The sequence below is a fragment of the Oryctolagus cuniculus genome, chromosome 7, assembly GCF_051225735.1.
Source record: "Oryctolagus cuniculus isolate XC-2025 breed Fujian yellow rabbit chromosome 7, ASM5122573v1, whole genome shotgun sequence".
NCBI lineage: Eukaryota > Metazoa > Chordata > Mammalia > Lagomorpha > Leporidae > Oryctolagus > Oryctolagus cuniculus.
In genome coordinates this window covers 144,265,705-144,293,021 of record NC_142873.1, presented here as the reverse complement: position 1 = coordinate 144,293,021, position 27,317 = coordinate 144,265,705, and the positions used below count along the sequence as shown (strand labels likewise).

Genomic DNA, 27,317 nt, shown 5'->3' with positions numbered 1-27,317 from the left:
GTTCGATTCCTGCCACCTACATGGGGAATCCAGATTGAGTTTCAGGCTCCTGGCTTCAGTCTGGCACAGTCTTGGCTATTGCAGGCATCTGGGAGAGTGAACCAGCAAATGAAAGATGTCTGTCTGTTTCTTGTCTCTGTTTTTCTCCATGTGTGTGTGTGTGTCTGTCTTTCAAGTAAAAAAAGAAAAGAAAATCACTGAACCCTCTGAGTCTCAGTTTCCCCACCAGTGAAATGGATGTGAAAATACCTATTTTGTAGGGAAGCTGTGAGGGCTCAGTGAGATAAGACATGAAAGTGGCAAATAGCTGGGGTTCAACAAAAAGTTGGCTCCCTTCCCTCTGTTACTTGTACCTGGGAGGGAGCCGCTGTGTCTCATTAAGTCAGCCCAGGCTGTCACTTGTGTTATCCCTTAGTGTGGGAGGGTAGGAGACTCCAGTGAGATAACTGATACAACTGTACTTGGCATAGTTACTGCATTAAATAGGAACTCCATGGGCATTTGCTTTATGTGAATGGAAGGGTGGGTGGATGAATATGGATGAATGGAAGGGTGGCTGGCTGGTTGGATGGGTAGATGGGTGGATGGATGGATGGATGGATGGATAGGTGGGTGGAAAGATTTTTTGCTGGCAGGATGATCTACACAAACACAAGCTTCGTTAAGAGTGGGAATTTACCAGGTTTTATTATCTCCTTCTGCGGCCTCAGAGCTGAGCACAGATAACACAGAGGTGAGTTACACCAGGCCTGAACGTGCTCAGTTGTGGGCTGCCGTGACCTACACTTGCCGCTCTGTGTCTAGGACTTACTCGGTGAGGCCATGTCTCGCCTGAGCCAAGGTTCTCCGATTGAGATCCGTGGTAGCTCCCTGAGGCGAAGGCTGCAACCAGGTGAGGCTCCCCCCAACCCCGTGAATGGAGGAAGCCTTGGAAATTCTAATCAGTGGTGTCTCATGAAAGAATTCAGCTCAGCTTTCCCCGCTGTGAAAATTCAGAGCAGCCCCGGCTACGATCACTGAGCCCCTCTGAGCCCCGAGTTCCCCTCAGTGAAATGACGGGATTGTTCCCTCCCAGCTCCAGAATGTTCTGATCCTCTGAGAAGCCCCTATATGCCTTGAAAACAGGACAGAGAACTTTGGAAGAGCGCATATAAATGCCTTTCCCTCGTGTCCCTATACAGCCTCCTTCAACCCTCCTGAAATAAACGCACGGGCTGGCGTTGTGGCACGGGGTGGTTAAGCTATGCTTGGAACACGGGCATCCCATATCCGAGGGCCACTTTGAGTTCTGGCTGCTCCACTTTCAGTGCAGCTTCCTGCTAGGGTGCCTGGGAAGGCAGCAGAAATGGCCCCAGGACCTGAGTCCCTGCCATCCATGTGGATTTCCAGGCTTCTGGCTTCAGTCTGGTCCAATCCCAGCCTTCAAGGCCAATGGAGGAGCGCACCACAGTATGAAAGATCTCTCACTCTTCCTGTCTTTCTCTGTCACTGTGCCTTTCAAATAAATATTCAAAAAAGTAAATAAACGCACATATGTTGATGTCTGCTTATGCTGTACTCTGGGGAAGCTGTACACTTTGGAGACAGGCGGATCTCAATTCCAGGCTGTGTGTGAGATCTAGTTCCTGCCCCAGGAGAGAGAAGACAGACATTGAAGTGGGTAAGCCTCAGTAATCACAGGCGGCTGACAACAGGAGGAGTCCTAGGTCACGTGAGAGAGGAGCGGAGCCTCTGAGGTCACAGAGGAGCACTGGGACTATGAGACGTCGGCAGGACTGAAGCCTGGTAGGCCACTTAACACACCCCTCCCCCTCTTAGGAGCGGGGTGGGGGGGACGGGACTGCCTGGGCATTGTAGCAACCTCCATGGGAGAAGCAAGGGGGAAATCATGAGTTACCATCTCAGAACGCTCACTTTCTCTTTATTGAGCACTTCCTGAATACAAGCCCCACGCACTTGATATGCATTGCAGCCAGTTCCCAAAGGGCACAAGTCACTGGGGCAGAGCAGGTGAACCTCACGGGAACACAAAGTGACTTTTTTGCCCACCACGGCCACATTTTGATGCTTCTCCTCACCTCTTGGTGGCAGGTGGCATTAGCTTACGTAAAAAGGAAGGGCCGGGGATACACAAAGGATTGGAATTCAGTGCTTACTGCATCCCCCACTCTTGGTTGCAAGTCTGACACCCACCAAACCAGCTTTAGCAAAACAGGGAGAAGGTGTCCTGATTGGGGACCTTCACACGGCCCAAAGCAGAGTGCGACTGAGATGCACCTGGAGGAAGAGAAGCGGGGAGGGGCCGCGCCCTCTCCCTGCCGGTCACCCATGGGTTCACTGGTCTCCGCCTTGCTAGGCACAGCACCCTGGGCAGAGTCATCTTCTGTCCTCCATTCCTGCATATGCTGCCCCCAACACACACACACACACACACGTACACATACACACAGCTCGGAGTTTAACACAGGGGACCCTCAAAGCCCGGAGCAGGCATCCCTGAGCCTAGGCACCGCCTGAGATCTTCCCACTCCTGTTGGGGATGCAGGGAGCTAAATCATCAGGAGAGGAGAATACCCGGAACACACAGTCACCTTGACCTGGAGGTGTCTGCCTTAGCACACACTGTCCAAAAAGGTTTTACCTTACCCATAACACCCTTGAGAGGTAGGATATTCAGCTTGCTGGTCCTTCAGTGAAAGTGACAAAGCTAAGACTTGAGCCCCCAGGTCTGTGTGGCACCAAAGCGCCACAGCGCTGCACTAGTCATCTGGTCACCCTCCGCTGAGCCCAGCCCACAGCTGCCATCCCAGACCCCAGCAGGCAGTCATCAATGGAGCCAGGAAGCCAGCCTCCCAGCTCCCCGGGGACACTGGCTGCGAGGGAAGCAGACGCTCAGGAGAACAGAGCTCCTCCCACCCCTGAGTCTCAGCTGCAGGTTCTGCTTCAGGTACTGGTCTCAGGGTGTGAGTGGTCTCAGGGTGGGAAAGCAGGCTCATTGGAACATATTTGCTGCAAATCCTAAGCAGACTTCGAGATTCTTGAGAGAAGCTCACACCTGCCAGTGCTTGGGACTGTACCACCCTCCCACCTCGTGGAAACTAGGCTAGGGGGGCTTCCCAGAGAGTGTGGTGGGGAAGGGCTCAGGCGCTATCCAGCCCAAGAGCCTACTCCCAGGGAAACTTCTGGACATTGAGTGTCCTGGCCAATTATTCTTTGAGAGGCCTTTGCCCACCCACTACTGTATCTGCTGCTGAGACACAAAGATCGAGGAGGTGGTGGTGCTGTCTCTGCTATGCCTCCAGAGCTAACCCAGGCCAGCGGTTAGAGAGAGAGACACGTGCCTCAGGAAGCAGATCCACGTCCTGTTGGTCTACGGGTGCTTTGTCTTCTCGGTCACCATCCAGGACAGGCTGCTGGTTCCACCAAGCCACTTGCCCTGGGAAGCGTCACAAAGAGCTGTGCCCATGGGTGGAGAGGAGGTGGCACCACCCCAGCTCAAAAGCCTGCCCCACTGATACTGCCACACAGTCAGGGGGAGTCCCTTTCCCAAACCCCCTCTCTGCCTGTAGCACTTGGGAGTAGTTGCCCAGTGCTTTAGGCTGGGTGAATGGGATGGCTCGAAGTCTGCCCCCAAGGTCTGCACCTGACCCTGACCTTCTTCCTTGCTGCATCTGACCCACAGGATCAGGAGGAAGTCGCCGGCCACAGTTATTACAGGAAGTGCCCCCAGAGGTAGGTGATGGGGTTCATTCAAATTCTGCACCCGCATCCCTGCCTGGGTGATACAGCCTCTGCACCCAATGGGCCACGGGTGCCCAGGGAGGAGGTGCCCTGATGTCCCGTCTCTCCCAGCTCAGCCCGTCCCATCCGTGATGTCCGTGGAGGACAAAGCTTTGGGCCTGGCCTCAACCAGCAGGAGTCAGTTTTTGAGGGCCTTGGCAGGGACCTGGCTGAGCGGCACGATCGCTTCGGTGCCGGTCTCCATGGTGACACGGGAGCACTGCCGGCTGTTGCGCATGCTGTAGATCTTCTCCGTGAGGTGCTTGCGGAACTTCTTGGTGAGGAAGCAGTAGATGACAGGGTCTAGGACACAGTTGGTGCTAAGGAGGCAGAGGGTGACTTGGTGTGCATCATTAATAGCCTGGTGGAAGTCCGTGTTCCGGAAACCCAGCTCTGCCAGGGTCCAGGGCAGCTGCACCACGTGGTGGGGCACGAAGCAGATGATGAACACGGCCAGGACCGTGCAGACCATCCACAGCGCCCGGCGCTTGACCTCCGCGTTGCGGGGCTGCTGCACCGGCTGCGTCAGCAGCGTGCGGATGATGACCAGGTTGCAGATGAGGATGATGAGGAAGACGATGAAGAAGCTGGCCACGATGAAGATGTGGATGAGGAGGACTGGCATGCTGCCCTTCTCGTAGTGCTCAAAGCAGCGGGTGACGTTGCCCGAGCCCGCCTTGTCGGCCACAATGTTGGTGGAGTCCAGGATGAGGAAGTAGGTCGCGGCGGCCGAGATGGACACCCAGATGACCAGAGACAAAGCGATGCCACGCTTGCGGGTGGTGGCCTGAGCAGTCTGGATGGGCTGGGTCACCGCCTGGAAGCGGTTGTATGTGATGACGCCCAGGAAAGCCACAGAGCAGTAGGTGTTGATGAAGAAGAGACAGCCGGCCAGATTGCACAGGAATTTGGGCAGGATCCAGTTGCCCTGGTTGTGGTAGTAGATGATCCACAGTGGCAAGGTGATCAGGAAAAGCAGGTCCGCCACGGTGAGGTTCACCATGAAGATCTTGATCTCGTTGAGTTTCTTGGAAGGGTACAGGTGGGCAAAGACCCATAGCACGTAGCCATTGGCAACAACCCCCAGCACAAAGATGATGCTGTAAACAATTGGGAAGAGGGTGTATCGGAACTCAGAATCTACCCGGGAGGAATTGTGTGGCTCCATCTCTCAGGACTGGAAGGGTCACTGGTCATCGGGTCCTGGCTATGCCTGGAAGACCAGAGGAGGATTCTGGTTAATAAAGAGCCAAGAAGGGACTGTCCTAGCCCATCAATTCCAGGACGGCCTGCTGTGGTGTGAATGATGCTGTCGCCTCCAAAATTCATGCTGAAACTTTGTGCTCCATGCAACAACAAGAAATGTGACCTTCGAGAGGTGGAGAGCGCAGAGGCCTCAGGAACAGGACTGGTACTTCCTCTCTCTCTCTCTCTCTCTCTCTCTCTCTCTCTTCTTTAATATTTATTTATTTGAGAGGCAGAGTTACAGAAAGAGAGAGGGAGAGACAGAGAGAGAGGTCTTCCATTCACTGATTCACCAAATGGCCACCACGGCCAGAGCTGGGCCAATCCAAAACCAGGGGCCAGGAGTTTCTTCTGGGTCTCCTACACGGGTGCAGAGGCCCAAGCACTTGGGCCATCTCCACTGCTTTCCTAGACACATTAGCAGAGAGCTGGATCAGAAGTGGAAGAAGCCAGGACACGAACCAGCACCCATATGAGCTGCCGGCACTGCATGCAGAGGCTTTACCCGCCATGCCACGGTGCCGGCCCCTGGTACTTTCATAAAAGGGTTCAAGAGTGAAGGGAATATTCTTTCACCCTCTTTGCCCTTCTAGCCATCTGCCAGGTGAGGGCACACACTCAGGGGGCCATCCTGAGGAGCAGGCACCCAACCTAGCGGGTAAGTTGTTGCTTGAGATACCCACATTCTAGATGAGAGTGCCTGGTGTTGAGTTCTAGCTCCACTTCCAACTCCAGCTGCGTGCTGATGTGCACCCTAGGAAGGACCGGGTGACGGCTCAGGTAGTTATGTCTGTGAACCATGTGGCAGATGCTGAGGGGTTCCTGGCCAGGATGGGCATTTGGGGAATGAACCAGCAGGTGTCCATCTGTCTCTCTGCATCTCTGAATTAATTAATTAACTTTAAAAATGCTATCTTGGGCCAGCGCCGCCATAGCTCAATAGGCTAGTCCCAGTCAGGGCACCGGATTCTGTCCTGGTTGCCCCTCTTCCAGGGGCCTGGTTGCCCAGGAGTGCAGTGGAGGATGGCCCAAGTGCTTGGGCCCTGCACCCACATGGGAGACCAGGAGAAGCACCTGGCTCCTGGCTTCGGATCAGCGCGGTGCACCGGCCGCAGTGGCCATTGTGGGGTGAACCAATGGAAAAGGAAGAAAGGAAGACCTTTCTCTCTGTCTCTCTCTCTCTCTCTCTCACTGTCCACTCTGCCTGTCAAAAAAAAAATGCCATCTTGCAAGGTGTGCATTTGGCACAGTGCTTTAGATGCACCTTGGGGTGCTCTCACCCCATATGGAAATGCCTAAGGATGAGTCCCTGTTCTGATGCCAGCTGCCTGCTCATGCACGTCCTGGGAGACAGCAAGTGATGGCTCAAGAACTGGGTCCCTGCTATTCCAGAGAGAGACCCAGAAAGAGCTCCCAGCTCTTGGCTTTGGCTTGGCTCAACCCCAGCTCTTGCAGGCATTTGTGAAATAAATGGGAGTAGATGGGAGATCTCTATCTACCTATCTCTGTATGTCTCTTTGCCTTTCAGGTAAACAAAATATATAATTTTTAAAAATATTTACTTATTTATTTGGAAGACAGAGTCACGGAGAGAAAGAGAGAGATAGAGATCTTCCATCCAGTAGTTCACTCCCAAAATGGCTGCAAAGGTCAGGACTGGACCAGGCTAAATCGAGGAGCCAGGCACTCCACCCTGGTCTGTCATGTGCATGGCTGGAGCTCAGGTACTTGGGCCATCTTCCACTGCTTTCCTGGGCTCACTAGAAAGGAGCAGGATCACAAGTGGGACAGCCAGGTCTCAAACTGGCTCTCATATGGATATTGGCATTGCAGGTAGCACCTTGTCCAACTGTGTCACAGTGCCAACCCCTAAATAAAATTTTAAATGTCATCTTGAAAGCAGACGGCCAAGCCTCACGAGACACTAGACCTGCCAGGATCTTCACCTTAAACTTCCAGCCTCCAGAACTATGAGGAAACACATTTATGCTCTTTATAAATTAGCCAGCCTCATGTATTTTGTTGTAGCAGTACTAACAGACTGAGACATCCCCATTTTGCATACTCCCAAAACTCTAAAATCGATGTCATCTTCCAACCAATTGGCAGCACTTTTTCTCTATATAAAATAACAGTGTATTTTTATGATGAATAACATCTGATATTCAGTGAATCAATGACATTCAGTTTCTTTTATTCCTTTTTAAAATACAAAGCATTTTCTTGAGGCTGGCGCTGTGGCGCACTGGGTTAACGCCCTGGCCTGAAACACCGACATCCCATATGGGTGCCAGTTCAAGACCTGGCTGCTCCACTTCCGATCCAGCTCTCTGCTATGGCCTGGGAAAGCAGTAGAGGATGGCCCAAGTGTTTGGGCCCCTGCACCCACGAGGGAGACCTGGAAGAAGTGCCTGGCTCCTGGCTTCAGATTGGCACAGCTCTGGCCATTGTGGCCATTTGGGGAGTGAATCAGCTGATGGAAGACTTCTCTCTCTCTCTGTCTCTCCTCTCTCTCTGTGTAACTCTGACTTTCAAATAAATAAATAAATCTTTTTAAAAAAAGCTTTTTCTTTTGGCTTATTTCAGATAATCTATTTCTAAAGATAAAATATGTAACTTCATATTATAAAAAACATTTAACTTTCGGATAAAATCTGAGTATTTCCTATTGACGGGATTTGCAATAAACATTTTGGCAGTGGGGCAAGTGTTTGGCGCAGTGGTCCAGGAGGTGCCTGGCACCCTCTCAGAATCCTGAGGTTTGAGTCCTGACTGCTTCCAATTCCGGCCTCCTGCTTGTGCACACCAGGGAGACACAGATGATGGCTCAAACACTTGGTACTTGGGTCACTGCCACCCACATAGGAGATATGGATGGAGTTCCCAGTTTCTGGCTTTGGCCAGGCCCAGCCCTGGCTCTTGTAGACATTTGAGGAATAAATGAGTAGATAGGAGTGTCCTCCTTCTCTCCCTCTCTCTCTCTCTGCCTTTCAAATAAGTAAAATAAAATTTTTCAAAAGGAATTTAAAGTTTTTTATGATAAAATATTCCATATTTAAAAATAAAAAATAAGCTATATGTTCATAAAAAGTCTGGAAGATACAGAGAAGTATAATATTAGAGTGCCCCAGAGAATGAAAAACATGAAGCAGTCATTAGAAAGAATGAGAGGGGCCGGTACGGTAGCACAGCAGGTTAAGCCACTGCCTACAACACCAGCATCCCATATGGGCGCCAGTTCAAGTCCTGGCTGCTCCACTTCTGAGCCATCTCCCTGCTAATGCACCTGGGAAAGCAGCAGAGGATGGCCCAAGTGTTTCGGCCCCCGCACCCACAGGAAACCCAGATGAAGCTCCTGGCTCTTGGCTTGGGTCTGGCCCAGACCTGGCCATTGCGGCCATTTAGGAAGTGAGCCAGTAGATAGAAAACTTCTCTCTTTCTGCCTCTGTCTCTCCTTCTTTGTAACTTTGCCTTTCAAATAAAGAAATAAATCTTAAAAAAAAAAAAAAAAGAAAGAAAGAATGAGAGGGCTCATCGCTGTGGTATAGCAGGTTGGTCCTCCACCTGAGACACCTATATCCTCTATGGAACCAGTTGGAGTCCCAGCTGCTCCAATTCTGATCAAGCTCCCTGCTACAGCACCTGGAAAAGCAGTGGAAGATGGCCCAAATGGGAGACCCTGCTGGGGTTCCTGGCTCCTGGCTTCCGTCTGGCCCAGCCCTAGCTGTTTCAGCCATTTTGAGAGTGAACTGGCAGATGGAAGATTTCTCTCTTTCTCTGTAACTGTCTTTCAAATAAATAAATCTTAAAAAAAAGAAGAAGGAGAAGAAGAAAAGAACCAGGAGTGGGAGCGAGGAAGACAGCCATGACCAGCACCTCTTATTTATTTTTATTTATTTAAAAGGCAGAGAGAGAGAGAAAGAGAGAATCTTGCATTCACTGTTTCACACCCCATTGTCTGAAACAGCTGGGGCAGCGCCCAGCCAAGGCCAGGCCTGGAACTCAATCCCACTCTCCCAGGTGGAAGGCAGGGATGCAGGCATTTGTGCCAACACCCGCTGCCTCCTAGGTTGGGTATCTCGCACATAGCAGGAAGCTGGAGTTGGGAGTGGAGACAGGCTTGAATCCAGGCAGTCCGCTAGGGGATGGGGGCATCCCAGAGGCGTCTTGGCTGCTCCATCGCCCTCCTGCCCTTCAAGACCCTCCTGACGGGCGGATGCTCACCCTTCCAGCTCTTTCTTGCCTCACTCCCCTTCAGCTTTCAGCTGTAGCCAAACCAAACTCCTCACGTCCTGTGGAACCCGGTGTGTCTCCGAGACATCCTGGCCCCTGCCCAGGCCGGGAGTTCCTGCTCCGCCCAGCACTTCTCACTGGGCTGTTTCGGAATCACACAACACGGTTTATGAGCTGACCAAGGGCAGGACGGGTGGGTACTCAGAGGCCTCAGAACGCTGCTCCAGCCCGGAGCCACGAGTGCTCATCCAACGAATGTGTGAGTGACCAATCGAATGGGTGAATTGGGCTCAACTATGTGTGTGCTTGATCACAGGATGAGAAGATTTCTTTTAAAATGAATAAATAGGGGCCGGCACGTGGCGTAGCAGGTAAAGCTGCCGCTTGCAGCACCAGTATCCCATATGGGCACCAGTTCGAGTCCTGGCTGCTCCACTTCCGATCTAGCTCTCTGCTACGGTCTGGGAAAGCAGTAGCAGATGGCCCAAGTCTTTGGGCTCCTGCAAGTCCTTGGGCTGCTCCTGTGTGCAGAAGCTCCTGGCTCCTGGCTTTAGATCAGCGCAGCTCCGGCTGTTGCGGCCAACTGGGGAGTGAACCAGTGGATGGAAGACCTCTCTCTTTCTCTCTCTGCCTCTGCCTCCCTGTAACTTTGCTTTTCAAATAAATAAATAAATCTTTAACCAATCAATCAATCAATCAACTGGGGCTGGCATTGTGGCCTAGCAGGTTAAGCCCCAATCTGTAGCAATGGCGTCTCATATGGGCCCTGAGTTCAAGTCCTGGCTGCTCCACTTCCAATCCAGCTTCCTGATAATGCACCTGGGAAAGAAAGCAGTGGAAGATGGCCCAAGTTCTTGGGCCCTTGCACCCAAATGGGAGACCCGGAAGAAGCTCCTTGTTTTGGTCTGGCCCAGCCCTGGTCATTGTGGCGACTGGGGAGTGAATCATTGGATGGAAGACTTCTGTCTCTCTGCCTATGCATCTCCCTCTCTGTACCTGCAGCTTTCAAATAAATAAATCTTAAAAATTTTTAACAATAATAATAAAAATCAGGGCCAGCACTACGGGACAGCAGGTTAAGCCGCTGTCTGCAGTCCTGGGAGCCCATGTAGGTGCCAGTTTATGTCCCAGCAGCTTCGCTTCCCATCCAGCTCCCTGCTAATAGCCTGGGAAAGCAGCAGAGGATGGCCCAAGTGCACCCACGTGGGAGACCCAGAAAAAGCTCCTGGCTCCTGGCTTTGGCCTGGCCCAGCCCTGCTGTTGCAGTGATCTGGGGAGTGAACCAACAGATGGAAGATATCTCTCTCTCTCTCTCTCTCTGTCTTTCCCTCTGTTGCTGTCACTCTTTCAAATAAAAACAATAATAAAGCTTTGAAAAAATCAAATTAATGCAAGAAAAAATTCATGATGCACAAAATACCAAATTTTCAAGGAAAGCTAAGATCATTACAGTGCCAAAGTCCTAATAAAACCTGAGGGAAAGAAAAAATCCTTTTCACTTCTAAAAAATTTTGCATGAAAATACAATTTATCTGGGATTATGGAAATTTTGGTGCCCCCTTCAATTTCGCCCCTGTAAGTGCCTCCCTTGTCTCACCCAGGTCCTGGCTGAGGAACACAGATTTTTCTGCCTTGGGGGGCAGGGCTGGGACAGCCCCACTGGGCCCCCTGGCTGGAGAGTGTCCCGAGGACCTCTGGAGCCCAAGCCGGCCAGGAGGAGGGCACTTCCTGTGTGGGCTGAGGGTTGGGACGTGGCTGCCCCAAAGACCCAGAGGGAGCAGCAGGCCCCATCCAGCTGGCACTCAGGCAGAGCGAGGCCAGATGTGTCCCCACACCCCAGGAACACAGGGGTCTGGGGGAGAGAAGCGGGGCCGGCACCTTGGCCTTAAAGGCTAGAGGGGGCTGAGCCAGTGGACAGCTCTATTCCCATGTTCTGGTCTCAGGACCCCTGGAGACCCTTAAAAAAAATCCCTGGGGGCCCCAAGGGGCTTTTGTTTAGATCGGTTACAGCTATCAAGATGTAGCACGTTAAAAATTACAACAAAGACATTCTAAGACATGTCATTTTTAAATAAACCCCGCCCCGTAATAAGCTGCTTCCTTGCTAACATAAATAACATATTGTTAGTGAAGCACAGCTAGATTTTCCCGGACATAAACAAGTTAGGGAGAGCAGCGGCGTGGATTTACATTCTGTACAAATCTCTTTAATGTTGGGCTTAACCAAAGGCAGCTGACCTCCCGACTGCTTCTGCACTCAGCCTGTCGGGACCCGGGCTTCTGGTGGAAGCATCTGAGGACAATCCGCCCTCCCACCAGCATGGCCTTGCCAAGGCAAGGAGTGTTTAAATGGCTTTTTTTTTTTTCCCCTGGATCACTGGTGAGACTCTTCTTCGAGCCCATGTCAAAGCTGCACAAATAGGAGTTTTGTCCAGGTTGGTGGCGATGCAGACCCTGGACCCCCTCAATAAACTTGCTGAAAGCTCTGAACGCTCCCACGCCTTGGTCTGCCTGCCATCGGAGTGGATCTTCTCTTTTTGCGGACAGAACGTAGGATTTATTGGGGGGTGTAACTAAGAAGGGGAGCGCAGCGGAAGCCTCCCCCCGTGCCGGGCCTGACGCTTGTCCTTGGGGACCACCACTGGGGAGTGTTTGACCCCCATAGCCGTCAGGGATGAGCTGCTGCTCGGCTACCGTGTCTTCGAATTCACCAGCATCAAACGTGGTACAGCCTCACTTCCTCCAGACGTGGACCGCCTGGGGCCAGAGAACTTGACTTTGTGTCTTATTCTGCAGTGTGATGCAGAGGGGCGGCGACAAACCTGGCCATTGTGCCCTGGCGCTTCCTGAGGCACCTTGCATGCCTGCCTGGAGCCCAGGCTGGGGACAGCCCCAGGTCAGCGACATGAACAGCCACAGAGAGGGCCGTCTCCAAGGCTCCTTAGGATTCACCCGAGCACCAGGCTTCACCCAACCAGGAGGCTCCTGTGTAGCCCTCAGACTCTGGGCCCCATGCAGAAAAGCAGAAAGAGACAGACAGGAATATTCTTCCTCCTGCTGGTTCACTCCCCCAGTGCCCACAACAGCCAGCTTAGGGCTGAGCCGGGCCAGAGCCAGAAGCCTGGCTCTCCATCTGGGCCTCCCACATGGGCAGCAGGAGCCTAAGCATCTGTTGTCTCTCAGGATGCATTAGCAGGAAGCTGGGTTGGAAGTGGAACAGCCAGGATGCAAGCCAGCACTCCAGGAGGGGATGCCGGAGTCCCGGGCGGTGCTTCAACCTGCACCACCCCGAGTGGATCTTTTGCCTCTGCATCACTCCGAAGCCTGAGTCCTTACTCATCTCTAGAACATTGTCCACTGAGTTGTGCAGGTCTTCTAAGCAGGGACCTTTCATTATGCAGTATTCAAAGATGGCACTTTGGAGATCTCTACAGTCTCATCAGGAAATTCTTTGCCCGTTAGAAAGCAGTCAAGGCCATGCTGCTGGCAGATACAAGGTTTCCAAAAACTCTTTTTCTTCTTTCTTTCTTTCTTTTTTTTTTTTTTTTTTTTTGGACAGAGTTAAACAGTGAGAGAGAGAGAGACAGAGAGAAAGGTCTTCCTTCCATTGGTTCACCCCACAAATGGCCTCCACGGCTGGTGCACTGTGCCGATCCGAAGCCAAGAGCCAGGTGCTTCCTCCTGGTCTGCCATGTGGGTGCAGGGCCCAAGCACTTGGGCCATCCTCCACTGCCCTCCCAGGCCACAGCAGAGAGCTGGCCTGGAAGAGGGGCAACAGGGACAGAATCCGGCGCCCCGACCGGGACTAGAACCCGGTGTGCCGGCGCCGCAGGTGGAGGATTAGCCTAGTGAGCTGCGGTGCCGGCCCCAAAATTCTTTCTTTTGAGAGCTCCATTTTTTTCACTGGCTGGGACCCTCAGCCTCCACTCCCCGACACCCCCCACCCAGTCCGCGGACCACCCTGAGGAAGGGAGTGTAAGTCACAGTGTGCAGGGAGGAGGAGTTTTGTTTTTAGATAACTCCAGAGATGTTCGGGGAATAATGAACGCTACATTTACCTAATTAAACACCCACGAACCACCACCACACTAAACAGAGCACGGCACAAGAATGTTCCCGATCAGTGAAATCCCAAGGAGAGCCAGATGTTTCCTTAGCCACACCTGTGGGTATCCCCAGGCTTTGCCCAGCATTCGCTCTGCTGGGGGCTTCGGGACCAGCGGGCGATCAGCGAGGCCTGTTACCTCTCATGGCTTCACTTGGTGGCTTGGGCATTTGGGGACACAATGGCAAATAGACCGGCCAGGCGCTTGCTCCCCTGGTGCTCACAGCTGGCAAAGACCTCCCTGAGGAAGTGAAACTCGGTGTGGGCAGGAAAGACCCCTCAGGAAAGCTCCAGACGGCGGGTGAAGACCTGCCCTGGGACCGGGGATGCCATTCCTGCTGGAGCCTGGCAGAGGAGGATGGGAGATGTGGGGCGGCCCCAACTGGAGGTCAGGCAGGGGCTTGGTGTGCGTTGGTGCCTGGGTCCCAGCACCCAGGCGCGCCTCTGACCCCGGGACTGTCTTACACGGTGGACCCCTCTTTGTTCTTCACACCAGGACCCCACTTTGAGCAGCAACCAAGTGTGTTTCAATTGCCCGGATGTCTCCTCTGTGAGACTAAGTGTCCTAAGGGCAGGGCTTTGCGGGGTTCGCCCCGTGTCACTGTGCTTAGCAGTGTGACTGACAGGCAGTTGGTCCTCAGAAATCTTTAGGGGGGGGTGTAGCCTTGCAATGCAGTGGGTGAAGTCACTGCTGGTGACTTCCCAGTGGCGGGTCCGGTCCTGGCTGATCTGCTTCAGATCCCGTTCCCCGCTGATGCTTCTGGGAAGGCAGTGAAAGACGGCCCTGGCGTTTGAGCCCTTGCCACCCACATGGGAGACCTGGACGCAGTTCTCAGCTCTTGGCTGCAGCCTGGTCCAGCCTTGGCAGTTGTGGCCATCTGGGGAGTGAAACAGCAGATACAAGATCTCTGTCTCTCTCTCACCTTCCTCCCTCTGTCATTCTGCTTTTCTTCTTCTTCTTGTTTTTTTCAGATTTATTTATTTATTTATTTGAAAGGCACAGTTCAGAGAGAAGGAAGAAGAGACAGACAGACAGAGAGAGAGAGAGAGGTCTTCTCTCTGCTGGTTCACTCCCCAAATGACCACAACTACCAGGGCTGAGCTGGACCGAAGCCAGGAACCAGAAACTTCTTCTGGGTCTCCCACATGTGTGCAGGGGCCCAAGTACTTGGGCCATCTTCTACTGCTTTCCCAGGAGCATTAGCAGGGAGCTTGATCGGTAGTGGAGCACCTGGGACTCGAACCAGTGCCCAAATGGGATGCTGGTGCTGCAGATGGCGGCTTAACCTACTCTGCCACAGTGCTGGCCCCTTGTCTGTTGCTTTACTTAGAAAAATCTTGTCCTTTGAGATGTACTCTAGGGGCCAGCACTGGTTCACTCCCCAAATGGCACGGAAGAAGCTCTGGCTCCTGGCTTCGCATTGGCCCAGCTCCAGCCATTGCAGTCATTTGGGAAGGGAACCAGCGAATGAAAGACCTTTCTCTCTGTCTCTCCCTCTCTCTGTCTGTAACTCTGCCTGTCAAATAAAGAAAATCTTTAAAAGATCTGCTCTAGCGAGTGCTTCCTCTGGGAAGCCTTCCCTGGCTGCCTCAGGCAGGACGTTACCTTCTCCTCCGGTCACCGATGTCTGGGCACATTCCCCAGTACCGCAGCTGTCATGTGCGGTGAGCACGGATTTCTGTGCTATTTCCTCCCCAGGCGGGGAGCTTCCTGAGAGCCGGGATCTCATAGTTTTCATCTCTTTACTTTCAGGGTCAGGCACTGGGGAATGAGTAAATAAATGCACAAATGACCAAGCACCTGCTGACTCCCTGAGGAGCCTGGGACAAAGGAAATGTGTCCAGATTTTGGGAGCTGGGGAGTAGGGTGGGAAGAACAAGGCCTCTGGGATCCGGAAGACCCGGTTTATACCCGGCTCATCCTTCACTCACTGTGTTACCTTGGGCGAGTGACTTCACCACTCTGAGCCCCAACTGTTTTTTTTTCATTTACTAAAATCCTACAGTCCCGGGCGGCGCCACAGCTCACTAGGCTAATCCTCCGCCTTGCGGCGCCGGCACACCGGGTTCTAGTCCTGGTCCGGGCGCTGGATTCTGTCCTGGTTGCCCCTCTTCCAGGCCAGCTCTCTGCTGTGGCCAGGGAGTGCAGTGGAGGATGGCCCAAATCCTTGGGCCCTGCACCCCATGGGAGACCAGGAGAAGCACCTGATCCTGCCATCGGATCAGCGCGGTGCGCCGGCCGCAGCGCGCCGGCCGCGGCGGCCATTGGAGGGTGAACCAACGGCAAAGGAAGACCTTTCTCTCTGTTTCTCTCTCTCACTGTCCACTCTGCCTGCTAAAAAAAAAATCCTACAGTCCCAACAATGACCCCAAATATAAGCATGCAAATACCTAGAATTCAACAGTCAGGCCAGACCCGAACATCTGTGTGGCAACTTAAGTCAAGAGACAAAGTCTAAATGTTTAAAAATCAGAACTTTGGGGCTGGTGCTGTGACATAGAGGGCTAAGCCTCTGCCTGTGGGGCCAGCATCCCATTTGGGTGCTGGTTCGAATCCAGGCTGCTCCTTTCCAATCTGGCTCTCTGTTTATGGCCTGGAAAAGCAGCAGAGGATGGCCCAAGTCCTTAGGGCCCTGCATCCACATGGGAGACCCAGAAGAAGCTCCTGGCTCCTGGCTTCGGATTGAACCAGCTCTGGTCATCTGGCCTTTTGGGGAGAGAACCAGCAGACAGAAGACCTCTCTCTGACTCTCCCTCTCTCTGTCTATAACTTTATCTCTCAGATAAACAAGTAAGTCTTAAAAAAAAAAAAAAAACAAAACAGAATTTGGACACCTCCAAGTCCATGCACACTCCCAGAGTCTGATGAAGGAGGTGGGGGAGGGGCGCAGGTGCCACAGGGGATCTAAGCACCCAGCTGTGTAGACAGTGGGTGGCTGCCCGTCCGCAGTCAGGGCTCGGCGCTGCACTGACCAGAGAAATGTACAGAGCTTCCTCACCCACCACCACTTTTTCTACTCAACCCGTCTTTGCGAGGTGAATTTTCCAGGGATTGTGTCCATTTTTCCAGCAAAGGAAAAGACTTACAGAGGAAAACAGACTTGTCCACAGTCACAAAGCTGAGAAGAGGCCGAATCGGAATCCTGAATTCCAAGGCCCTTCAGGCTCTCCCAGCAGTGGCCCCTGCTGGAAGTTGTCCCCGGGAAGCCACGCCTCTGACCCAGGGCCCTGCCTGTCTCTTTGCTGCCTGAAGTCAGGAAGGCAATGGGGCAGTGGGATGGCAGGGTCTGCTAGGGATCCATCCGCCTCCTGCCTGCGGGAGCCGGAATCTGATCCTTTGGTCCAGCACCAGACTCATCCCCTGACCTGAGTCTCTGCCTCCTCGTTGGTAAAATGAAGATTTCTGAATGGGCCTAAGAGACAAGGAAGTAAAGAAAACAACCACATTTATAAGGGGCTAAAAAGAGCCCCTCTCTCTATTGCTCTCGCTCTCGTTCTCCCATCACTCAGTAACAAAGAAAACAAATAACCCAATTTAAAAACGGGCCAAGGACTTGGATAGACACTTCTCCAGGGAAGATACACAGCTGGCCAAGAAGCATAGGAAAAAATCCTCAGCCTCACCAGTCACCAGAGGAACGCGACTCAGAATCAGAGACAGCACCGCGGAGCAGGACCGCGGCCACTCTCCAGAAACCAGAACAGCAAGTCCTGCTGAGGACGTCCCAGGCTGGAACCCTTGACACTGTCGGTGGGAGCCGACACAGTGCAGCCGCACGGAAAACTGAAAATAAAACTGCCAGTAACCCAGCGGTCCCACTTGGAGGCACGCATTCCAAGAACAGGACCTCAAAGGCGTATTCGTGCTCCCATGTTCACAGCAATATTCTCAGTAGCCGAGTTGTGGGCGCAACCGAGATGTCCATGGATGCATGAACAGATCAAGAAAATGTGGTCGAGGAGCGGGCATTGTGGCGCAGGGGGTTAAGCTGCCCCCTGCCACGTCAGCATCCTGTACAGGTATGGGTTTGAGTCCCGGCTGCTCCAGTTCTGATCCAGTTCTCTGTTAATGCGCCTGGGAAAGCAGTGGAAGATGGCCAAAGTACTTGAGCCCCTGCCACCCACATGGGAGAGCCAAATGGAGTCCCAGGCTCTTAACTTTGGCCTGGCCCATTTGGGGAGTGAACCAGCAGATGGAAGGTGTCTCTCTCTCTCTCTCTCTCTCTCTCTCTTGCACTGCCTTTCAAATAAATACATAAATCCTTTTTTAAAGAATGTGGTCTTGGCCGGCGCCGCGGCTCACTAGGCTAATCCTCCGCCTTGAGGTGCCAGCACACCGGGTTCTAGTCCCGGTTGGGGCGCCGGATTCTGTCCCGGTTGCCCTCCTCCAGGCCAGCTCTCTGCTGTGGCCAGGGAGTGCAGTGGAGGATGGCCCAAGTGCTTGGGCCCTGCACCCATGGGAGACCAGGAAAAGCACCTGGCTCCTGCCATCAGATCAGCGCAGTGCGCTGGCTGCAGCTTGCCGGCCGTGGCGGTCATTGGCGGGTGAACCAATGGCAAAGGAAGACCTTTCTCTCTCTCTCTCTCTCTCACTGTCCACTCTGCCTGTCAAAAAAAAAAAAAAAAAGAACGTGGTCTATCCAGAGCCATACCATGCAGTAGTACCCAGCCTTACAAAGGAAGGGGGTTCTAGCAGAGGCTACAAAGCAGGAAAACGTGGGGGGCCGGATGCTAAGTGAAATAAGCCAGAGACAAAAAGGCTGATTCCAAGATTCTGCTTCTCTGAGGCAGCTCAGGTCATCAGCTGCATAGAACCGATAGGGGCTGGGGGCTGCCAGGTTTGCGGGGAGCAGTCTCCTGGGTAGAAAGCTCGAGGGGCGCCAGAGGAGAAGTTGTGCAGGACAGGATGCCTTGCACACCAGCATGAGCAGGGCTCATGGGACTGCACGCACACCTAACTGTTAAGAAGCAAATTTCTGCTGCTCTTCTTTCACCACAGTAAAGAGAAAAGTTTTTTAATGGGCCTGCGAGATGTGGGAAGACATTATAGATTTCAACTTGGACTCACATGACTCAGCTTCCCCTCTTAATAGCTGTGCAGCTCTTCGTAAAACTGCTTCTCCTTTTTGGGAGTGCTGACGGTGACACAGCTTCTTCCTAGGGCTTTTGGGTTTTTGTTTGTTTGTTTTTTAGATTTATTTATTTGAAAGGCAAAGTTACAGAGAGAGAGGGAGAGAGAGACACACACACACACAGAGAAGGAGTGATTTTCCATCCACTGGTTCACTCTCCAAGTGGCTGCAATGACCAGGGCTAGGCTAATCCGAAGCCAGGAGCTTCTTCCCAGTCTCCTAGGGGGTGCAGGGGCCCAAGGACTTGAGCCATCCTCCACTGCCCTCCCAGGCACATTAGCAGGGAGCTGGATTGAAAGTGGAGCAGCCAGGACTCAAACCGGTGCCCAAATAGGATGCCGGCAGTGCAGACACAGCCCTTTTCTAGAGCTTTTGTGAGCATCAAGCAAAATGAAGAAATTAAAGTCTTCAGGGAGGATGGTGGTTAAGAGCACAGCTTCTGGAATCAGATAAACTTGGATTCCGATCCTGCGTCTCAGAGTGGGCGTTTGGTACAGCGGCTTGTCACTGCTTAGGATGCCCCCCGCTCGCGTCAACAGTCGCAAGGACTCTAAATGCATAGCTGCAATAGGAGGACTCCTATGTCAAAGTCAAGGTTCTGAGGCCAGCAGTGTGGCTTAGCAGGCAAAGCACCGCCTGCAGTGCCAGCATCCTATACGGGCGCCAGCTGGAGTCCCAGCTGCTCCACTTCCGATCCAGCTCTCTGCTATGGCCTGGGAAAGCAGCAGAAGATCAACCAAGTGCTTGAGCCCCTGCACCCAGGTGGGAAACCCAGAAGAAGAAGCTCCTGGTTCCTGGCTTCGGATCGATTCAGCTCCTGCCATTGCAGCCATCTAGGAAGTGAACCAGTGGATGGAAGGTCTCTCTCTCTTTGCTTCTGTCTCTCTGTAACTCTGCCTTTCAAATAAATCTTAAAAAAATATTAAGTGGGAAAGGTCTGATGTACAGTGAGAGCTCAGACCGCTGGTCACCACCGGCAGTGTCAGAGAAGCCACCGGGTTCCCACAACTCCTCCCTCCTGTGCTGGGAACTCCCGGCGGCAGGCTCTGGCAGGTCGCCAGGGCCTGCTACACTGCAAGTGCTCAGGCACTGTTTACTAAATAGATCTATTAATCTCTCCAGTTCCAGTTTCCTCATCTAGAAAATGGGATTATGGGGACCAGCACAGTGGCACAGTGGGAAGGACTACTGCCTGCAGCACCAGCATCCCATATGGGCACCAGTTCGAGGCCCGGCTGCTCCACTTCTGATCCAACTCTCTACTATGGCCTGGGAAAGCAATAGAAGATGGCCCAAGTGCTTGGGCCCCTGCACCCACGTGGCAGACCCAGAAGAAGCTCCTGGCTCCTGGCTTCAGCATGGCCCAGCCCCAGTCATTGCGGCCATTTGGAGAGTGAAGCAGTAGATGGAAGATCTCTCTTTCTCCTTTTCTATCTGTTACTCTGCCTTTCAAACAAATCAATTAAATCTTTTAAAAAAATAAAGAAAGAAAATGGGAATCATACCAGTGCTGACCTCACAGGAAAGCTCTGAAGTTAAAAAGAGACAAACGTCTCAAGTGCATGGCACATAGTAGGTGCTCAATAAATCAGTTATCCCTGTTCTAACTTTTCCCTGCTCCTGTACGTCGGTGCCCTGGCCTGGCCCTGCTGCTCATCCTCTAAGGAGTCCCCTCAAGGAGTGCTTTCCTCCTCGTTTCCCAAGATTTACAAGGATCTGAGGGGCAGGTAAAGGAAACAGGTACCCAGGCTCCGGAGAGTTCTGTCCAACGCTCCCTACAGGCCCCTGAATGTGAGTCACGCACGGTGCTGGGCTCATTTATTGGTTGGTGAATGGAGCTCTTGGTCCGGGGAAGAGGCCAGGGACAGAGTCTAGGGCCCCAGCATTGGGGCCACCAGAGTACCAGTCGGAGTTACCCAATTTCCCTTTTCACTGAGGACCCTACTCTGACCCCAGCAGTGACACTCAGGCTCCATCTGCTCAGCTGGCCTAGGAAATGCCGTGGAGTTGCAGGACCCAAGCCTGACCCGGGGCTCTCCCCCTGGCTCCCCAATGCCCAGGCAGCGCCCGTCTGTGAGCCGCCCTCTGCCTCCTGGCTTCCCGGCAGGGAGGAGAGTGAGGAAACTCCTCTCTGAGCTTCCCCAGCCGTAGGCGCCTGCCTGTTCCACCAGGAAGCTCACCGACATCTTCCGGACCTGAGAGCCCCAAGAACACAGAGTACAGGCACAGGACTGGGTCCGCACCTGGCTCCGCTGTCTCTGAGCCGCATGACCTCGGCGCAGCCTCCCTTCCTCCACCTGCTGATGGGCCTTCACAAAACTCTCCTCTCTGGGTAGGGGTGAGAGCAGGATGAAGCCAGTGCAGCCAAGAGCCGTGCCTCGGACAACATCTGCTACCGGGCAAGCCAATCTCCACACCGCAAGCCAGCCACGTCTCTCTTGGAAGCAGCCGGCCAGGGTGGCTGGAGAGAGAAGCCCAGGAATTGGAGCCGGGGGTCAAGGCTCTGGCCTCAGCTGTGCCACCCACCTTCAGTTCCAAGCCCGGGGAATTTGTATCTGCAAGACAGGGTACGCCCTTCCTTGTAGTGTTGGTGTCAGGAGAAAGTGAGATGGCCGGGGGTGCAGGTTTGGGTAAACGGTAAAGCACTTGGCATAACGAAATGGGCTTTTATCAGCTAAACCGAGCTGTGAGCCTGGTAGCTCTTCTCCCACAGCCAGCCAGCGTGCTCAGCTGCAACCCGGGCCCTGAGGGGCCCCCTCCTGCAGAACCCAGGGGCTGGGTGGGGCTGCGGAGGGGGCTCCTCTGCTCTGTCTCTCACACACAGTCTAGCTCTGCTCTCCTTGTGGCCAAGGACACACAGGCACCCATGAAGCTCTCCGCCGGTCCTGTGATCCTGTTTCCAGAACTGTTGGGCTATGCCAGTTCCCAGACCTGCCCTAGGCACATGTGGGCAGTCACTGCCCCTTCCCCCACCCCCTACCCCAGGCCCAACCACAGACACACAGATACCCAGGACACCCCCAGAGACATCCCCCCCACTCGCCACGCCGAGACAGGATCCTAGCCTCTTACCACACACACACACACACACCAAACTCTGTGCCAAGGGTAAAGGCAAAACAATGCACAAACCAGACACCACCTCCTGCAGTACCCACGGCACAGATTACCGCATCAGTGCTCGTGGAGAGCCCTGGCCATGTCTGCACGGCCCCGGTCAGCTGATGGACATGTTCCCACCCAGCCTCTCACTTCGTCCTCCCCACAAACCACAAGGCCAGCATTTTGGTGGCCAGTCTGCAGAAGCAGAGTGAGGCCCCGAATCGCCCCAGGTCCCAGCCTGTAAGCGAGAGCTGCACCTGAACCTGAACCTGAACCTGGAGCTGAGCTGACTTCCGCCCCCGGTTGGCCGCTCAGTGCCTAAAGGCAAGCAAGTCTCTTTCTTTGGTCTCCCTCGCGCTCGCTCCTACGCGCACCTGCTCAGAATACCCTGAAAGAATTGAAAGAATGCAGCTTGGGTGTCAGGCAGAGCTGCTGGCTGTCTGGAGAGAAAGCCTTCCAGCCCCTCTTCCTCACATTGCTGAGCCCCAGCAAAGGAAGGGCGTCCAGCTGTGGCCCTGTCCTCAGGCCCTGGGACCTGGTGGTGGACACTGGCTGCAGACCTGGTTACATGGACTGATAATCTGCTTATTTTCACTATCCCCAGGGTTAACCTAGCATTTAGTGAGCTGCTAAGTCCCCTGTCCCATCTTGGACCCTTTCCCTCTCCTGACAGTCCTGGCAGGGAGATGGCATTGTCCCCATTTCACAAGTTAGGGACCTGCACAGAGAGGGGTATAACTCAACCACGATTACACAGCCCGTAAAACAGATGGCATTCAGCTCCTGGGGTCCACCTCCCCCCACCTCCTATCACCATCATCCCCTCCCATGTAAGCCTCTGAGGACATCTTGGCCCTGACTTGGCCTCAGAGAACCGGAGAGAGGGTGCTAGGTCCCCTGAGGAAGTCCGACCACAAGCAATTCTCTCCTACCTTGAGACTCTGGCTCTGAGAAAAGTGCCCCCCAACAGGACCCCGCCCCCTCCCTTTAGGTGCCCAGCTGGAGCTGGGAACCCGCCCCACTCCCACCCCCGTTACCTGTGGTGGTGCTAGGGGCTGCCACTGCACAGCCCGCGCACCTCCGTGCGGGTCCCGGGCCCCGGCCGGCCTCGGCGCTGTCTGGCAATTGCAGAAGTGAGGAAACAACCTCTCACTGCCAAGTCACCCCCGAGAGGAAATGCAGTGACCCTAGGGCCTCTCCAGCGGATGCCACAGGAGGCTCCAAGCTGCACCGCCCAAGCCCCGGGGCCCTGCACGGAAGCCTCTGTCACAGCCCTGCAAGGCGGGGTGCCAGGGAGCCCGGGCAGGAGAGAGAAAGCAAGAAGGGGCTCTCGGGAGAGAGGAAGAGGAGCAAGCAGGACTGAGTGACCAAGAAAATGCAGAGGGAGCCAGGGGACAAAAGGAGAGGGCAGGGGAAGAGAAGGAGGGAGAAAGACACACGCATGGAGAGACAGACAGACAGACACATACACGTGGGAGGGCCCAAGACTGAGGGAGTCCAAAGAGCAAGAGGTGGACAGCGAGTCTGTGCCTGCCCTGCGCTCTGGGGCTGAGAGAGCAGAGCGAGGGAAGCGGGGAGGGGTGGGGAGGTCCCTGGAATTAAAAGGGAGAGAAGCAGCACGCGGCTGGGAAGAGCTGCTGCAGTCGGGGTGGTCAGGGGACGCATGGGAGTCAGGACAAAGTCCCCTGGGAGCGCAGGCGGGCACGGGAGCCGGGGAGGCTGGGCAGCGTGGGCAGTTCACACGGGTGGACCCGCGAGTGCGAGTGCGTGTGAGACAGAAAGGGAGGAGGGTGGGGCTTCTGGCATACACGCGCGTCCGCCCCCCGCCTCAGTGTCCAGTCTGCGCCCCCTCACCTCGTTCATTCAGCTGACCTGCAGCCACAACCGTGTGGCTGCTGCTGTCCGAGGAAGCGAGTCCTGTGGACACCGGCGGACCCTGCAGCCTCCCACACAGAGAAGGAAGCGGAGGTTCAGAGAGGTCCTCGGCCAGGCAGGTGCAAACCAGAGCATAGGCTCCCGACTCCCCGCTCGGCACCCAGCCTCCCCTTGCCCTTGCACTCCACCGCTGTCCCTTCTTCTTTACGCCCCTCCCCCCTTAAGAACACAGCTTTTTATTTTTGTCTGAGATACAAGCCCTCATTTGGATGACGCGACTGGAGCCAAGCAGTGGGTTAGGGCGCTAGCTCTGCCCCCTGTTCTGGGGAGCTCCAGCCAAGGAACAAGCTAAGCAGGCTCTGGACAACTGCAGGCTGTCACATCCACTGCGACAGACCTACAGCCTGGGGGCCCAGCGGGCCTTAGAAGCCAGCATCCCCTATGAGCACTGGTTCGAGTGCTGGCTGCTGCACTTCCCATCCAGCTCCCTGCTAATGCACCTGGGAAAGCAGCAGGAGATGGCCCAGGGACTTGGGCCCTGCCACCCATATGGGAGATCCGGATGGAGTTCTCCTAGCTGTTGTGACCATTTGGGGAGTGAACCAGCAGATTACAGGCTGGCACCGCGGCTCACTTGGCTAATCCTCCGCCTGCGGTGCCGGCACCTCGGGTTCTAGTCCCGGTTGGGGCTCCGGATTCTGTCCCAATTGCTCCTCTTCCAGGCCAGCTCTCTGCTGTGGCCCGGGAGTGCAGTGGAGGATGGCCCAAGTGCTTGGGCCCTGTACCCCATGGGAGACCAGGAGAAGCACCTGGCTCCTGGCTTCGGATTGGCGCAGCACGCCGGCCGTAGCAGCCATTTAGGGGGTGAACCAACGGAAAAGGAAGACCTTTCTCTCTGTCTCTCTCTCACTGTCTAACTCTGCCTGTCAAAAAAATAAATAAATAAATAATTCAGTCTACAGACTGGCACTTCTGGGGCAGGACTGCCCCCAGACTCTGCATGTGATGACAGAGACGAAGGTGATGAATACGGAGAATGTCACCCGTGTGTTTGCAGCCCGGTCTGTGTCTCTGTGGATTCTCTAGAACTCCATATTTGGTTAGGAATTGGGAGTGAGATCAGAGTGTGGCCCGTTTCTCATTCCACTGCTCCTCTGACTTGGCCTTGCCGCCTGGGTGGGCTGGTGGGTTCACATCTTCTGGTTGCTGGCAGGGGCCAGGCCCTGGGCAGGCTGTTGGGCTAGCCAGTCCTCCCTCGCAGTGACCTCACGACCCTACTTACTGCCCACCAGGCCCCGCCTCCTACAGGCTCCATCCCACAGTGCCACACCAGGGACCAAGCTGCACACATGAGCCCTTCAGGGACAAACCACACCCAAACTGTGGCAAAGGGGCTGTCCCAGGTTAAGATACTGAAGAGACACACGAGATCTAACACGTGTGGTCCTTCTTTGGAAGCCACACCAGCAAATCAACCGTGAAAGACATGTATGGCGGCAGGTGCTTGGCCTCACAGTTAAGGCGCCCACATCCCAGAGCAGCTACCTGGGTTCAATTCCCGGTTCTGACTTCTGAGTCCAGCTTCCAATGCAGACCCGGGGAGGTAGGAGTGATGGCTCCTGTCACCCACAGGGGAGACCTGGATTGAGTTACTAGGCTTTAGCTTTGGCCCAGCCCAGCCCCTGCAGGCAGCTGGGAAGTGAACCTGCAAATGGGCTTGCTCACTCTCTCTTTCTCTCTCTGCCTTTCAAATGAATAAATACACACAAAAATATTTACAGATGAAATCAGGTATTTGGTATTTGCTTCAGAACACTATGGAACACACCTCAGCTGAGAGAAGCGGGTTGCCGATTGCTGAAGGACCTGGGGCTGGGTACGAGGAGCTCTGGGAGAGCATCTAACACCCTCTTTCCTGCGCCTTCAGCCTTTTAGAGAACAGAGGCTTCTGTTTGCTTTCTTGTAGCACCTCCGCACGCGTTTAGATGCTGGAGACCACACGACCGTGAAAAGGAAAATTGTCCCAATGTCTTGTAATGGATAATTGTGTTGGGGCAGTAATTTTCCTGTGGTGGCATCTCATGGGGATGCTAAGTGCTGTATCTTATCCGGAATGGGTGGAAATGAAGATAATGTAACCTGGACAATGAGTGACAGGAAAAGGGCCACGACAGCAACAAAGATGCCGGCACCAGAGGTGCATCGAGGCCGGGAGTCAACTGCTTCCTGGCATCTGACAGTGTGGAAAAGCCATATTCATAAATATATAGTGTACTATCGCTCAAAACACGAAGTAGGGTGGTACCTAAAGGGATAAACTGAATACTGTAAGTGGACATGGAACTCATGTCAGTGATTCTCAACCAGGGGTATCCGTGCCCTGCAAACATTTGTCAATGTCTGGAGACTTTTTTTTTTTTTTAAGATTTATTTGTTTATTCAAAATGCAGAGAGAGAGAGAGAGAGAGAGAGAGAGATCTACTGATTCACTCTCCAAACGCCTGCAAACACCAGAGCTGGGCCGGGCTAAAGCAGCAGCCAGGAACTGAACACATGGCTGGCGCAGACTCCAGTACCTGGGCCATCATCTGCAGCCTCCTAGGCACATTAGATGCAGTTTGGGGCCCTGCGAGTTAGGCTGCAGCTTAGAACTCCCACATCCAAAGCTGAAGGGCCTGGGTTAAGCCCCAGTTACTCCACAATTCCAACCTAGCTCCCTGCTAATGTACCTGGGAAGGAAGCAAAAGATAGTGCCGGTGCATGGGTCCCTCCCACCCACGTGGGAGACCAAGATGGAGTTCCTGGCCCCACCATAACTGTTGCAGACATTTGGGGAGTGAACCAGCAGATAGAACTGTCTCTGTTGCTCCCTCTCTCTGCCACTCTGTATTTCAAATAAATAAACAAAATTTTAAGAAGATACATTTTTTTGTAAACATTTTTTTTTTGACAGGCAGAGTGGACAGTGAGAGAGAGAGAGACAGAGAGAAAGGTCTTCCTTTACCGTTGGTTCACCTGCCAATGGCCACCATGCTGATCCGAAGGCAGGAGCCAGGTGCTTCTCCTGGTCTCCCATGCGGGTACAGGGCCCAAGCACTTGGACCATCCTCCATTGCACTCGCGGGCCACAGCAGAGAGCTGGCCTGGAAGAGGGGCAACCGGGACAGAATCTGGCGCCCTGATCGGGACTAGAACCTGGGGTGCCGGTGCTGCAGGCAGAGGATTAGCCTAGTGAGCCGCGGCGCCAGCAAGATGTATTTTTATGGGGCCAGCACTGTGGCTTACTTGGTTAATCCTCCGGCAGCGGCGCCAGCTTCCCATATGGACACCAGGTTCTGTCCCAGTTGCTGCTCTTCCAGTCCAGCTCTCTGCTGTGGCCCGGGAGGGCAGTGGAGGATGGCCCAAGTGCTTGGGCCCTGCACCCACATAGGAGACCAGGAAGAAGCACCTGGCTCCTGGCTTCAGATCGGCACAGCGCCGGCCATAGTGGCCATTTGGTGAGTGAACCAATGGAAGGAAGACCTTTCTCTCTGTCTCTCTCTCTTTCTCTCACTGTCTAACTCTGTCAAATTAAAAAAAAAATGTATTTTTATTTGAAAGGCAGAGTTACAGAGAGGGAAGAACAGACTGAGAGAGGGATCTTCATCTGCTGACTCATCCCCCAGATGGCTGCAACAGCTGGGGGAGGCCCGGCTGGAGCCTGGAATTCCACTGGGATCTTCCATGTGGGGCCAGGGCCCCAAGGAGTTGAGCCACCTTCCACTGCTTTCCCAGACACATTAGTGGGGAGCTGGATTGGAAGCAGAGCAGCCAGGACTTGAACCAGTTCTCATATGGGATGCTGG

At 53.9% G+C, this 27,317-nt stretch overlaps 1 protein-coding gene across 2 annotated transcripts; it reads right to left on the bottom strand.

The window, feature by feature from the left end:
• Nucleotides 1-1,901: 1,901 nt before the first annotated feature.
• Nucleotides 1,902-23,665, bottom strand: PTAFR (platelet activating factor receptor). Of its 2 annotated transcripts, none has more exons than XM_070078976.2 (2): nt 23,452-23,665; nt 1,902-4,993 (listed from the first exon to the last, which is right to left on the bottom strand). In XM_070078976.2, the coding sequence occupies exon 2, from the start codon at nt 4,946-4,948 to the stop codon at nt 3,920-3,922; it is 1,029 nt and encodes a 342-aa protein (XP_069935077.1). In that variant the 5' UTR covers nt 4,949-4,993; nt 23,452-23,665; the 3' UTR covers nt 1,902-3,919. The 2 variants fall into 2 exon arrangements, with proteins under 2 accessions (XP_069935077.1, XP_008264091.1); XM_008265869.5 differs by lacking the exon at nt 23,452-23,665 and adding an exon at nt 22,635-23,125.
• Nucleotides 23,666-27,317: the final 3,652 nt, after the last annotated feature.

Excerpts from the sequence above, each read along its gene's own strand:
- PTAFR (XM_070078976.2), bottom strand. The coding sequence starts at position 4,948 with ATGGAGCCACACAATTCCTCCCGGGTAGATTCTGAGTTCCGATACACC.